General features: G+C 37.7%; 1 protein-coding gene across 1 annotated transcript in view; it reads right to left on the bottom strand.

Moving 5' to 3' along the window:
- GRXCR1 (glutaredoxin and cysteine rich domain containing 1) overlaps positions 1–15,828 on the bottom strand; it is a 137,715-nt gene extending 121,887 nt beyond the window's left edge. Inside the window, exon 1 of the mRNA XM_010363798.2 lies at positions 15,427–15,828. Coding sequence (XP_010362100.2) covers positions 15,427–15,828 — 402 coding nt within the window. The remainder of the gene's footprint in view (positions 1–15,426) is intronic.
- Between the last annotated feature and the right edge of the window lie 318 nt (positions 15,829–16,146).

The raw sequence follows: 16,146 nt of genomic DNA, 5'->3' as shown, positions 1-16,146 counted from the left end.
CACTTAACACTAAGAGGAGAACCATGGAAGCTTCCAGCAAAGAGTCACATCTGGAGTTAGTCTAAAGATTAAACTAACTAAGAGAAAAAAAGTGGCAGCATTTCAAGAATCAAAATCAGCATGCACTCCCCTTCCAGAAAGAATCAGACAATATAAAACAGCAAAGTACAGTTAGGATATCTGTATTGGTATATGTGTGCTGTAAGGGAGAGTATATCTAGGGATAAGACTGGAGGAGTCAGAATGGAAAATCAAGGACAGCTTATATGCCACGTGGGTCAGCTGCATCTTTTGTTCCACCTCACACCCTCCAGGCCTCATGCTGAATTCCAGCCACAGCTTCAATAAACAGTTTTATGTGCAGTTTGTACTAATAGAAACTTGCTGAGAGCTTATGATCTGAATCATTTATTTTCTATCCTGTGCTTTTTCTAACTCCTCCATGGGGCATTCACGGAAGCGCACTCAGCATATGTAGCCCAGGAGTATAAGTGGGTATAGATCTCTTGAGGCAGCTCTTTAGAGAAATGAGGGAAAGTCCATAAATGCAGCTCCCTGTTACTGCTTGGTGGTGTAGATTCTGAAAGTCATTCTAAATATTCCTCAGAAGGCCCTGGAGGGATCCAGGATCAAACCTGATACACCAGATTAAGAAGTTTGATTTTATATATAAGTGCTACAGAGAAACGGTTTGTTTTTTAGTTTGGTTCATAGCAGTAATCAATACACATTTTGATATGGTTAGGTTTTGTGTCCTCACCCAAATCTCATCTTGAATTGTAATCCCCAGCTGTTGAGGGAGGAACCTGATGGGAGGTGATTGGATCTTGGGGGTGGTTTCCCCCATGCCATTCTGATTATAGTGAGTTCTCATGAGATCTGATGATTTTAAGTGTTTGGCAAGTTCTTCCTTCACACTCTTCTCTCTCGCCTGCCACCATGTAAGATGTACTTGCTTCTCCTTCTGCCATGATTGTAAATTTCCTGAGGCCTCCCCAGTCATGTGGAACTATGAGTCAATTAAACCTCTTTCCTTTATAAATTACCCAGTCTCGGGGACTATCTTTATAGCAGTGTGAGAACAGACTAATACACATCTGTATTGGCTTTTCCTCCTTCCCTCTTGAAAACACTTTCATCCCTCCCTCCTGCCCTACACAAGTCTTTATTCACACTTGGCTTTTGAGGGGGACTCAGGCTAATACACCGGATTAAGAAGTTTGATTTTATATATAAATGCTACAGAGAAAAATGGTTTGTTTTTTAGCAGGGGAGTAACATGATCAGAGTTACAATTGGATGATGAACAGATTAGCTGAGGGCAAGACTGGAGGCTGGAAAAGAAAATAGGAAGAGTTTCTTCATATTTCATACTGCAACATAGACATACAGTTACTAACCAGGAGGTAAATGGATTTTTTAATGAGAAAATAACAATAATGATCCTAAAAATTGGCTAACCAGATGGCACTTTCTGATTGCATTTTAGAAAAAGGAAAATATGCAGGGATGAGCTCTGGCTCCAGGATAAATTATTAACTATGTAGAGTTTGTTTTGTGTTTTCTGTTTGTTTTGCTCCTTTTTCTTTTTTGATATTGTCTTTAGAAACTTTCTAGTATCCTCACTTCCAGAGATGTGAGGGTAAACTAACTTCGGGATGTGGTGGAGCCCTAATTTGTAGTCTTTGCTAATTTTTTATGACATATAAAACTGCCACCATGGCCCATTCCAAACTGTCAAGGGTTTAATAACTCATTTTCTGTATGATAGACAAACCTGACAGCAATAATTTAAGCATTCCTTAAGAATGACCCTGTATGGCAGATGCACCTGCAGCAATAACTTAAGAAACGAGGGTTGCCACGTAGAGGTTACTGGGGAAAGGATGCTAAGTGAAGACGCTATAGAAATCATTTGCTTTTTACAAGCAGTTGAGATTCTCCTGTTCATCTCGCAGCCACTGGGGCATCCCTGCATGTAAGTCGTCAATAAACCCTATGTCTTGTTTACTGGCTCTGGATCTCTTCGTAGGCTTCTTGAACCTGGTGCCATCTCCACTGGACTCATTAGGGTTTGGCACAACACTTGCCAAATTTCTTCATATTTAACACTCCTCTCTCCAGCACACCACCTGCGAATTCCCACAGGAAAGGGCCCTGGCTACTTAGAATCCCTGGCAACCAATATTCTCCTTTCTCATTTCTATCAAAATGTGTCTGCCTTTCATTGCTTGTATTCATGTGGTGTGTTCAGACATCCCAGTATCCTAAACTGTGATCCTTCTCCACTCACCGCCATTCCTTCTTGTCTCTAGATAATCTAATTTTATGTTAACACCATGTAGTAGATGTTTTGATGTGCATCCCCCATCCCTCTTCAGGTTTTAGAAACCATTTATAAATAGGCATAGAAGATTGCTGGTTTTGAATAAAACTAACGAATAGAAGGACTTTGCAACAGCTGCAGGCTAAAATATAAGAATATCTGAAGCTTACTGCATACAATTCTGCAAATCCCATGTCACTAAAGTTATCTGTGGTAAAGAAGGTCACCATGTGGAGTCTCTGGCCAGCTTCAACCGAAAAGTCACAACACCAACTCCTAGGGTTCTGGATCAAGCTCAGGCAAGATGCAGGAGATAGCTACACAGTATTTAAAAGCAGGTTCTGGCATGACCTTGGCCCTGGTAGAAACTCGGCATCTACCCTACCAGATCACTAGAACTACCTATCAGTACCATAACATGTATACTGTCATACTCACAAGGTCAGGCAGGTATAGCAGCAATTCAGTGTGAAATAAAGGTGGCTTATCTAAGCTCAGGCTCAAGCAGGTTCAGAGACCTCAAGTGAGCAACACAAACAGGAAGGAACACTGGCCCTGCCAGGCATCATGCCATGCAGACCTGCCACCCCCTAGAGCTTTAGAGCAGCATCTCGAAGGTGTGACAGATGCATCAGTTTGGGAGATGACCCCCCTGTGGGAAGGCAGCATCACTCTTCAGGATGCCACTTATACCTAAACCAGTGGTTATTAGGTGGTGCTACATTGCCAATGGTTAGAATTCATGGATCCAGGAACCAATGGGAAGCTGTAGGAGCCCATTCACCATTACTCCCAATCACCCACCTGAAGGATTGTGATTTTCTCTGCAACGTTAGGCATTCATAGTCCAAGTCCTTGATCCCAGAAGGGAGCTCTTCCCCCAAGCAATGCAGTAAGAGTTCCACTAAACTTAAAGCTATAGTTGACATCTAGTCACTTTGGGATCATGATGATAGTGATCTAGGTAGCCTAAAAAGCAGTTACAATACCGGCAAGGTTAATTGACCCTGATTGTCATGAGGAAGTAGAACTGCTGCTACATATAAGGAGCAGGGAGAAATATGTTTGTTTGGCACTCGGGGCCTCTCTTGGTATTCATGGGTCTAGCAGTGAGTCAGCAAGTACAGCAGCTACTTCCTGAGAAGGGCATAATGCTCAGAACTCAGACTCTACAGGGCCCGAAAATATGGGGCAACCATGTGAGCCACTTAATTGAGTAGAAGTGCTAGCTAAGAGAAGAGGTGTCTAAAATGGATAGTGGAAGATTATCAGCTATCATTTCAAAACCAATAGCAGTGTGGGAACTGTAATTTATCCCACTAGCTCTCCCATTAACTGTGACAAGGCTGTGCTTGGATGCAATAAACTTAATGGCAGGAAGCAGATAAATCTGAACAGTGCAAGAGATGAACTGCAGTGAATGTTCCCAGACCACTTCGTAATGCTGGCTGACCCACCCCCCAGCTACTGAAATATTGGCTGCTAAAAGCTCACAGCCAGTGGTCAAAGACAGGTGAGGCCAAATCCGTGCTACAATTTGTATTCCAGACCATCTCCGGCGTCTGGGCTGGTACTGGCTTCTAGCCAAGATGACTACCTTGTTTCGCTTTCTTCCCCGCCTAACCTGCTTCCTTCACTCTCTTTCTTCTGAGATCCTCCCTTAATCAATCACATTTTACAAGAATCCAATTTCAGGTTCTGCTTCTAAGGAACTCAATTTAACACAAAGGAGATCTCTCGAGTGTGGAAATAGGGAAAATAATAAAAAGAATTTCAGGTGGCGGATCAAAATAAAAGCCAAAATATTTGGAGACAAATGTTTTTTCATTGTCCTTTAAATTATTTTGGTTTGTTGTCAGTTTATCTCATGTAAAATGCATTAATATTTACCTTGTAAATTTGCCATGAGGATTAAAGAAACAGTATTATAAGAGAGGCACCTGAGATAATTTCCATCACATGTAGGCATTCAATGAAGGGTTGCTTGTATTGCTAATACTACTAGTATCCTTTTAAATAGTTCAAAAATAAAAACAAGCTTGCTGGTGACCAGTAAAATCAGGAAAGCTGGAGCTGCATGGCTGAAAGGCTTGCTGAGAGCTGGTCTGCCCTGCTCTGCATGCAGAGAGCTTTTCTAACATTATTCTCCTCAGATGTGAAATGAGTTCCAGCTCACTAACTGTGGAGCCCCTGAGGTGACTGGCATCCCAGGCGAAGAGGAAAGGAAAGAGCTGTGGGAATGATTGTTGTGGCTCTGTAGTCGTTGTGTTTTATACTTTATTTTGCTTTTGATGTAATGGAGCAAGCATGAGAGAAAAATAAAGCCAAGTGCATTGTGTTGGGAAGTTTCTTTCTGTTTTAGATTGCCCAGCTTGGGGGAAATATGGTGTAGAGCTTTTAAAAATTGCACAGCATCCTACTATACAGAGAATAAATGACTACTATAGATAACGACAGGTAAAATAGATAAGTAATATACTAACACTTTTACTGCTTTTAATGAAAAACTGTTCACCAGCCCTATTGTCTTTTGAGGTTTCCAAAGTTGTTGTGTCAGAACAAGTAAACCCAACAGGTGAAAAGCCATGGACTTGAGAAAATATGGATTTAAAAAAATAGAAAGATTAAAATCCTCAAGGACAGGCAAAGAAAATGTACACAGTTTATGAAATAAGATTACTATAAAATGCTTTTGTCATTCAAGAAGCATGACCCAATGTGAGCCAAATTACATACAATAAAAATTAACATCATAACAAAGTTCCTGGATAATGGTGTGGCAGGCACTCTTGCTTGTTTGTTCACCAGCTATTTCCAACCCCATCCTCCCATGCTATCTTCTATCAAACAAGCAATGCCAGATACATTCCTGCCCTCTTACGATGACAAGGAGTGGTCACATGAAACGTAAGACACTAAATGTAAGAGAATGCATCGGTAATTTTCTGGAATTTTCTTTCTCTTTCTGATAAAAGAATCATGCCTATAAGGAATGTTTTCTTTTGCCACACTCCCTTTCAGTTTTGACACTGGTCTGGCTGTAAGCTATGGCATCCATTTTGAATCTTTGAGAGGACATCAACCAACAAGCCAAGAATGGCCAGGCAGAACAACAGGAAACGTCTGGGTCCTTTATCATATATAAAGCCACGAAAGGACCTCAGTAACAGCCTATTTTGAATATCCTAAATGATGTAATACATGTCTGCACATTTTCAGCCATGTCTAGCAGTCCACCGTGTGGCTCATAGCAGAAGATATTCCATAGAGATACAAATTATTCCTTGCATTGGTGTGAAAGGTATTAAAAATCAATCCAGGCTATTACTAAAGAAGAGATTGATTCTGTCTCTACACAGAAGGCGAAAGCAAGGCTTTCAGGATGACAGGTGTTACCAAGAAATACTCAGACACAAGGCATGTGGGTGGTTGGCTGAGTTCACAGGTATAGAGCCAACTGCAGCAGAGCCAGGCTGGCAAACATTTGGCCAAGTAGACACGGTAGTTAATATTAGGGAATCCAAGGCAAAGACCTAGGTAGGGGCCAAAGCCAAGACAGGATCTCCAAGAGAGGAACTGGCCTCAAGACAACAGGTTTGTGTGGCAGGGGTAGAGCCAAATTTGGAGGCGGCAGCTGAGATTTTTCAAAGTGAAGTGATTTCTGCCAAAAAATCTTGTGGTACCAAGATGCCTTTTACGGAGTGGCCCAGGACTTCCCACTCAGCCTTATTTTAAAGAATGGTATCTGAGAGGAACAGAATATCTATAAAATTTATAGAATTGGGTCAGATATCCCATCTCTGTTCCCTAATAAGCTTTTGAGTTCTTGCCATATGTTACAGTAACAATGTGTTTGTGTATCTCATAAGCAAGAATTAGATTCTCTGAGGACAGAAATCATGCTTTATTCATCTTTGCACCCTCATTGACTAGCAGAATACTTAGTAGTACTTGATTCACAATTTGTTTGAGGAAGGACAATAAAAATAACAGTATTTATTGAGTATTTATAAGGTACCAGGCATCGAGAAATATGTTTTATATACAATAACTCATTTATTTCATAGAAATAGTCACAACCGTTATCCCCATTTCACCAATAAAGAAACTAGGATTTATAGAAGTTAAGTACATTTGCCCACATTACACAACTAGGAAAAGTTAGACTGCATCTGAAACCATGTCATCTCTCTCAAGAGAATAGTGCTCTTCTGTATAAATGGAGGGAAAGCAAGCACAGTAATTATTTAAGACACTACTGGGGAATAAGGTATTTTTATCTTCTTTCTCTCACAAAGAAAAGGTGGGCTTTGATTTCTAGAACTTAGTTCTTCTCTTGCTCCTAAGAATAATAGATAGAAGAATGTTTTCAAGAGTCTAGACATAAAGGCAATGAAATTAAGTAGTCCCAAAAGCTGGAAAGAGCAAAAGTTGGGCATCTTATGTGAAGGGCTTTGGGTGCTGCCTGCAGCATCAGTGTAGCACATGGACTGAAGGAGCAGCAATGTAGATGGACACCAGGATCCATGCACCAAAATCATCTCTAGACATTCTGGCCCCTTGTGAACCCATGTATCTTGCTGATCACAATGTGTGGGGAAAGAATCCTGAGTGATGACTAGTACAGAACTCCCTGTCCATTCCTATGTGGAGCATCCAAGAGCCACTTTTAATCTGCTTTAGAAACATTAAGGTGAATGATGTTCCCTGAAGTAGTTGGTTGCGTATCACATTTAAACCTCCAGCAGAAAGGAAGGGAAGGAGAGAGGAAAAGACTCTTATGCAGGATGGGCAGGCAGCTACTTAATGTCCAACATAGGCTTTGGGTCTGCTTCAGTTCTCATAAGCTCTCAGCACCAATGCGTTTTGGGAGGGGCGTGTACAATTTCATCTCCAGAAATTCTTCATGGAAATATAAAAAATATTCCCAGAAAAAAATCAGCTTGTAATTGAGTAGCTGAAGCAGGAAACATTGGCCTTGGAAAATGCTGAAGCAAGCACAAATTTAGGAAAAAGAAAAAAGAAAAATGGAAAAATGGGAAGGGGCATTTATAAATGTATGAAAAGGGAAATTCCATAATTAGAGGAAGAGCCCTGAAAGTTGTGATTAAGAAGATCTACAAAGGTGTGGCCCAAATTTTTATTATTTGGTTTTCTGTGTAGTTAGAAAGAGGCAGCATCCTTAGTAAGGACTATTGGTTTATTTGTGTCATCTTTGTAGTAGATTTTCTAATATTATTTTAAATAAAACATTGTATAACTGTATTATAAGGCCTGCTATTTAAAGCACCTGGCACTGAGAGAGGCAATCTTCAGCCTTCGGGCTCCAGTTGTAGCCTCTGGGTTTTACATGAAGCCTCCTGAGTTCTAGAAGCCCAGAGCTGGATTATTGATTCAATTGATTCAATAATGTTTATGCTCTGACAACAAGCTACACGCTTCTCTGAGATCATAGTTATTTCCATTAGACCATAGGAATTAAGATGACCCCATGTACAAATGACTCCTTTTCTAAGCAAAGTTTCTGGCACTACAGGAATAATGTATTAGAGTCACTCTTTATTTTTCTTCAACTTTTATTTTAGTTCAGGGGTACATGTGCAGGATGTGCAGGTTTGCTGCATAGGTAAATATGTGCCATGGTGGTTTGCTGCACAAATCATCCCATCACCTAGGTGTTAAGCCCAGTACAAGATTCTGTTAAGTCACAGAATCTTGGAACATTGGAGGGCAACCCTTCGGCCAGATGCTCCACAAGCATTGTGCATTTGACAGATGTCAAAGGAAGATACACATGAGAGGGCATGTGAACCTGGCTCCTCACCAAAGGTGATACACAAATAAGAACAGTTGCACTGTGGCATGGGTTAGTTCTGGGACCCTCATGAGCAGAGTTACCCAGTAGCCTCTCCCTGCTGACCCTGCTCTAGACCCTGCCCTCAATCCCTAGGCCCCGCACAAGTTCCTGAAGTCACAGACCACCCAGCTCTTGTCCCCTTTTAAACTAAGATGACCCTCGTTAGTCTCCACCCATTTGGTACTCTAAGTTTCCCTATTCTCTTTCCACTGACCTGTAATAACAATTCCCCAGAGCCTTCTCTTCTGACAAAATCTATCTCTAACAAATCAACACCTTTGGGTTTCACTACTCTACCCTCTTTTGGACTAGTCAAGCTTACACAGAGTTTTCATATAAAAAGGAGCTTAAATTTCATGTAATTAATTACATAAAAAATACAAAAGAAGCAACTAATTCTTTCACAACTTAACTTTGTTATTTAAGAATCAAAAAGTAAGCAATACTCCTATTATTTACTTTATTTGCTATGTAAAAGGGTCTATTACTTCACTCCTGATGCAATGTTCTAAGGCATAATTTATCAGCAATTAAATGAGATAATGAATTATTAGAAAAATAAAATTGAGCAAAGAGTGCTCAAATCTTAGTTGAGTAGATTTGTACACATAAACAAAATGTCCTTAGCTGAAAATTTCTGCACGACATCTTATTCTGTTTATAATTTCGTAAATCCCTTCCAGGTGATAATTATTGAAGGACTGATACATTTATATGCTGTGTCAGTTTATATAGACTATTACATGTTTATATTACTTTTATACAAAATTTAAAATACTGGGTCTCAGAGAAAATATCAGCATGGGCAATAGCTGCCAGCGCGAGCAAGCCACCAAAAGAATGTTTGCCTTGCTCGCTGTTAAATGGTGTTTTTAAGTTTTAGAAACATCAGGTGCTAATTCCCTAATTATGTGGTAATCGTGGGCCACCCATAAGCGTTCATTAAGCAGTTTCAAGTTATATTGCAGAATCTGTGACTTTGCTCAGCAGGTTGTTCTAAAGTCAGAATTCAGACAGATTCATAGGATTAAGCTCAGGTAATTACCAAAGTTCCACAAATTAAAATGTCATGATACAAGGATTCTGATGAACCAGGGAAAAAATGTGATTTTCCAACTTAGATATTAATTGAACTAACTTTAGAAGGAAAGTTTTAACATGATGAGTAGAACTTAGATAAGTCAGTGCTTATGGTCAGAGTCACTGTTATTCACTTCTAGAGACTTGTAGGATCAAGATAAGAGTCATTATACAGATGAGCCTTCAGTTGTTGTCCTTGAGACAAAACTCAACTAGAAAGAAAGCAAGAACAAGCTAAAGAAAAAGATCCAAAATAAAATGCTGGTCTATTAAGAGAAAGACCAAAAGGAGAAAAATATAAGCATTGGCCTAAAGAATGCATAGAGGCTGGTAGGCCGACAAGAAAGCAGAAAGAGAGAATTTTCTGGTAATGAAAACAAAATCTTTTTTATCTGAGTTCCTCCAGGAATTGCTTTACACAATCATTCACAACACACTGCTGGATAGTCCATGAAGGCAGGAATTGGGTGTTAGTCCTCACATTATCTGACATATTTTTTGTTTCATGGTAGATATGTAATAAATAGTAATTAATGAATGATTAAAAATGATCAAAAGAAAGAATGGAATGAAGTAAGCCAACACTTCACCATGCAAACTCTAGTCCTGTCCAATATCGGAAATCTCCAAATCCAAAAGAGATGTAGAAGAGGGAAATAACCACTAAGAGGGTCCACTTAATTCATTAACTCAAAGAAAGAGCATTTATTGAAGTCTTACTCAGTATGTTGCTAATACCACAAGCAAGAAGAGCCAAGGATGGTATGTGCAGGGTGGTCACAGGACTCTAAGTTCTATCACTTAAAATTCTTTAATTGCACATAAGTATTAGTAGTACCAACTCATCTTTGCTGCTTTTTCTTTCGTGCTTTTTACATAAGTCACTTAACCTGTCAGTGTAGTTTCTCACATCATTTGGATTGTATCAAAAATCCTAGAGCTTCTTTACCTACTTACTAATATCTAAAAAGATAATATTTCCATTAATACGTGATAGTCTTGACAGAACACTACATAAGAATTTCTTGGGATACATGACATTTCAAATCCTATAAATTAATGTTTCTGACACAGAGAAAAAGCTCAGATCATAATTGATAATTAATTGATTAATAGTAATACACCTCACAGGGTTGCTGTGGGGAATAAATATCAATGCACATAAATAATGCCAACAGTGTCTAATACTTAATAAGTACTTAATGCTAATTATTTTTCCAGAGTGGTCCAAATAAACCAGTGGGACTAAGGAGTCATCAAGAATATCACCTAGTTTTTACTGAACTATTATTCTATTATCAGAGTTTGATTCAGTGAACCAGAGATGGATAATAAATACTGCTAGAAAGGTCTGTTAACACTACGCATCCTGAGATAGTGAACCACTCTAAGCACCAATATACTTGAGGTAAACAAGTCATCCTCTTCCAGTGTCAATCCTTGCAGTCTCATGACACTTTAATCAAATGATGTTATAGAAATGATGTAAACCTTTTTAAAATACAAGTCAAAGCTGAATTGCAGCTATTTAACTCTGCAGAAAAAAAAACCTTTTCTAAATGAAGATCAAAAGTTCAATAAACGATAAATTGTAAAACCTACTAACCAAATGTTGAAAATTCAAAAGCCCAGATTATATAATAATAGGATATGTTTAGTCTTATTACGTGATATATTTAGTCTTCATGTTTGTTATCATGACATTTCAAAACTTAAAGTTGGAGTTTTTGCATACAGTATAACACTTTTGAAAACTGTGAAAGCCAAAACAGCAAAAGTAAGAGTTATTGCATTACTAGCTTTGGGCCAGAGACTGGATTTCTCTGACACTGAGCTATCTAAAAATAAAAATAATAATAATAATAATTATTATTATTATTATTATTATTATTATGCTCACTTTACAAATGTTGGGGTACAATTAATTAAAATAATATATGTGACATGCCTGTGTAAAATGCAGAATAACATTTTATTCCTAATTACTGAAAAATTTTGGAAAAATTATTTACTTTCTTTAAAGATTAGCCATTGTTACTTCATGCTAAACAAATTACAAATCACCGTATAGCTCATACCTCTCAGTACCCAGTTGACATCATTAGATTTGAGATCTACTTTGTTCTCAGCAGCAAAATATTTCCAAAATCTCTCAGAGTGAGTCCTCAGGTTTTGCCACAAACATACTATTTTTATTTCATTTATCTTGAAATATTAGAATGCTTATAAATACCATCACACTAACCAGAAATATGCATGTACATGCATAGACGGGGTTATATGTTTAATTTGAGTTCTTAGAAAGGAAATGCCAAATTATAGTATGTGCTGTAATTATTTTCCTTCTTTGCACCTATTTATCTCTAAAACAGGAATTTTAAATTTGGAGAAGGAAAAGGAATTAAAAATTATGGAACTTACAGTAGAATATTCTAACATGTATACTCACACAGTTTGAGGATAAGGTCAAGAAAAAAATCGCTGTCTGAAATATAATCTCATAAGAATAAATTAGCAAAAATAAGCAGCCTTAATTATCTGCATCATTGACCCACTCTAAGAGAATCTGAAAATATTTTGCTGCTAAGAGCAAAGTATATCTCAAATCTAATCATGTCAATTATGTACTGAGAGGTATGAGCTATATGGTGATTTTGCAATTTGTTTAGCACTAAGAAACAATGGCTAATTTTTAAAGAAAGTAAACATTTTTTAAAATTTTCCAGTAATGAGGAATAAACTTATGTATCTAGATAGACATATTCTAAGAGCAGAATTTCTTAGAGAGTATTAAAAAGAGAACAACTACATCAGAGTGTATTAGTAAGATTTCTGGACCTGTTCTCAAATGAACTGATAAATTTGAATATTCATGGGCAACATGGCTGTCGGGATAACCTTTATTCATCTTTGGCTCAGAAAAATCTTTTTGATAATCTAACCTGATCAAAAGAATGAATAAGAAATCATTGCATATCTCATTCATTTTCTTTATTAAATATTGAAGAGATAAGGAATGTTAATATTTTTATTTACCCATAGGAACTGGATGAATTTCCTTTTACACTCTAGGTCAATGATTCTCAAACTTCAGTGCATGTAAGAATAACCTAAAGAATTTCTAGTAAATGCCTATTTCCAGGCCACAGTCATGCCTACATTCTAGGTTTTCAGATTTCCAAATTGGCCTCTCTCGAGCTCTGTATTCTTGTTATCTCTGGGAGAGTTGGCAAATTCAGCCACCTGGAGCTGAAGCGCCATAATCTAGAACAGCTAGAGACATTTTGCTTCACCATTAACCACCCTCTACAACGCCCACCTGAGCAGCCAGGTGGCCTTCTGCTTTTTGCCTCTGGTTCATCACTACCTTTAACAACCTTGATTAATATTGCACATCCTCAAATACCCAGAATTATATAAGGTAAACTAATTGACAAATAAAATGGAAATTCATTCTGATTTTTCTTTAACAGACAACTTTCTAAGTAAGTGCTGCCACGAAGTAAAAATATTTTAAGGCAAAATTGCAATGACTTTTTCTGTGCAGTTGAAATTTTTGTGGGACATATGCCAATGTTTTATGAGACAGGGATAAAAGAGTGGGAAACTATGCAGAAGAGGCAAGTGATTGACAGGGTCTTTGAAATATTTTATTCATATTTAGGGCTTTCTTTCACATTTAAGGTTAAGTGCTTTAAGGTTTTAAAACTTAAAACAAAAAGAAAAGCCTCACTGTTTCTTCAATCACAGTTCCTTGCTTCAATAAGATTGGCTGTGCATTGAAACCTTAATCAAATATCCAAGATACCGACTGCTCACTTTTTCCTCCCTGAGGGAGATTACTAAGTTACATCCAGTCAAGTTTACTGCTTACTTTGCAAGGGATATGGAAAATATATAGGGGGAAAAGTCATATCTGGTAGAGGGTATATATAGGAGTAACTGAATAATAACCTCTGCTTCTAGTCCCTGGGGCTTCTCTGTGGGATGTCTATGGGAATTACATACACTATCATCCTAAGACATAAAGCTAAGATGTAAATTACCCCAAATGACATAAATATCCCTTTAAAAATGTGGCAAGTATCCAAATCAGATCTCTACATAATGTTGAGTGGGGGTGTATTGCACAACTTTAAGGGGTACCATTCATGCAGACAATGGGCAATGGAGCTCCTTGGGCAATAATGCAACTGGCAGCCCTGATCCAAATGTAGTTAGTTGCTCCTTTAACTTATGTTTTGTCCTGGAGATACCAGAGAACATTCACACAATGAAAATGCTTGCTGATGACAATGAAACTAAAGTTAATGACCAAAATTTGTGAATACCTACAATAGGCTGATGACTTTGCCAACATTTTAAAGAAAGGACCAGATTGGTGGGCAATTGGGAGGGACAGATCTGATGAAGTACCAAAGACCCTGAAGGACCTCTGCTAATAATCTTTATTGCTCTTTATTGCTCTAAAACAGAGAATACATGGAATGGGGCTAAATTATTAGAAAAAGGCAGTTTTATTGCTTTTTCTCAAAATGGGGCTATGGAACTATGCATAGAAAAATACGCAAGTAAATATTGTAAACTAATCTAGTGTTAACATTTTGATTTTGGAATTTCTTCTACTTATTTTTTTGTGAGTTTAAAGCACTGTCAGCATAAAAACACAGGGAGAAGAAAGTTTTTCTCTTTGAGGTTTTAAAGACTTAAGATACTTACTCATAAACAATAAATTTGGGGGGAGATTTGAATAAACAGATGCAAATCAAAGTACTAAAATTTTAGTTTTGTAAACAACCCTCCAAATCATAAGGCAATTCAAATAATGGCAGACTAAGTCAATCATAATGAATGCAAACATTTTATTTTTGAATAATGCAAACTTTTGAATGAATGCAAACTTAATTGTTGCAAAAAATCTTGGTCTACTCCTTAGAAACAAAAATTTCTGCATTTGGTGAAACTCAGTGGCCACTAAGATTATCATAACCTAATAATCACATCTCTAGAAACTGATACTAGATTGTTTCCAACCTAGTAGAACATAATCATCAGTTTCTGATTTTCAGTCTCCAACCTCACCTCAATATGTAAAATTTTTTACCAGTAAGTGCCATATATTAAAAGAACCTTTGCTCTCCACTGCTTTTATCCTTTAACTAAAACTAATTTTTTAAATCCTCCCGATGTGATATTTTCAAATACTTTCTTTGAAATAAAAAATATTTAAGTACTTTCACTGAAATCCTCTCTTCACCACTCACACATTCTTATATAATATAGAGACATTAAATCATCATGAGACCGTTTTATTTAAAAATTGAGAATAATATAAAAAAGAATTACAATGAAAAACATCGACTACCTTAATGATAGCAATCATGAATTCCATTCCTGACATAACGACATCTGTTTTTAATATAAAACAAATCACTTTACCAATGCTTTCAAAAACTTGTTAACATTAGATCATTGTCAAAAGCCCCAATACCTGAATAATATATTTCTATATTACTCTGCAGAATCTATCACATTTAAAGGCTAATTATTAACTATAAAATCTGGATCTCAGTTTGTACATTTATAGAGGAGTAATTTTTCCAAGCATCATCCTAGAATTTTTATGGGCAACTTAATAGAGAAATTGATATTGGATGAAGCCTGCAACCTCCTCAGGAATGTGAGGAAGTCAAAGTAAGTCTTTATTGCTGCACAACATTCCAGTTGAGCCCAACCTCGTTGAATGCATGCACTCAACCTTTTCTGGTGTTAATATCTACATGAGTAATGATAAATGTCTCACTGGTATTTCAAGGATAATAAACCAGAAGTTAACTTTTAATCTTTGCTCAAATGCTTTGAACAGCATCGTTTTTCTTTTTCCTCAGCAAAGAAGTAGACATATTATTTTAGTCATCACACACTGGAAGAAAAGACCACATACATGTTAGAAATTTGGCCTTGAGAAGTCAGTCTATTTCCCCAAGCGTAATGATCCTATTTTTAATTGACAGCTGTTAGTGCAGTATCTTAGGTGGAAGAGTGTCTCTTGAAGCATGTAGGAGTTGCAAATAAGAAAGGATTGCTTTGGCTAGAGAAATGAGAGGTGTTTAGATGGTGAGTTAGGAACAAAGAGCAAGAGAAGGAAACAGCAATGACTTACCTGTAATACTTTGGTCAAATTGTTAAATAGAGCCTGGCCAGCACTCACTTTGTATTTGACGCCTCTGACTGTGCCATTTTTGCTTAAAATGTTGACTCTTCTTGTACCAAAACCCTTCTCACTGGCAGCCCTTGCTAACACAAGCAAGCTATCCTGGTCATTCTCATTCTCATCACCTTCTGATTCTATGTGCCCATTCTGCTGTCCATCAGAATCACTTAATCCATCTATCCCACAGATACTGGCACATTCAGAATCCAGAGAGCCTGACGGTTGCCCATCTTCATACACTTCCTTCAGAACTCGCCCACTGTGAGAGGACGCGATCCGAAACCGGACTTTCCGTGGTCTGTCACTTTCTGGCTTCATCTCCCTTTTCAGCACGGTCACCTCCACCCACATGAACAGCTTATAGCATTCTGGATCCGTTGTTATTGCACTAGTCCACTTACAAGATGGCAATATCAGAGCCAATTCTAGTGATGGCAGCACTCCTGTGAAACTAACATAGAAAGGAAAGAAGATTCCCAAGGACTTACAGTGCGCCTCTGCTGTTAATAATGTATGTGTGTGTGTGTGCTATGGTTACCTTTAAACTAAAACCTGCAAAATGATCCCAACCTTTAAATATTAAATAGCCATGGTGGACTCTTTAACAGGACAAGTGCAAGAAAGTGGCATGCAGTGAATCCGAAAATATGTACAGGGCAAGAAAATGAA

This window comes from Rhinopithecus roxellana, chromosome 2, assembly GCF_007565055.1.
Source record: "Rhinopithecus roxellana isolate Shanxi Qingling chromosome 2, ASM756505v1, whole genome shotgun sequence".
NCBI lineage: Eukaryota > Metazoa > Chordata > Mammalia > Primates > Cercopithecidae > Rhinopithecus > Rhinopithecus roxellana.
The sequence above is the reverse complement of the archived record's forward strand: the minus strand, read 5'-3'. Positions and strand labels throughout refer to the sequence as shown.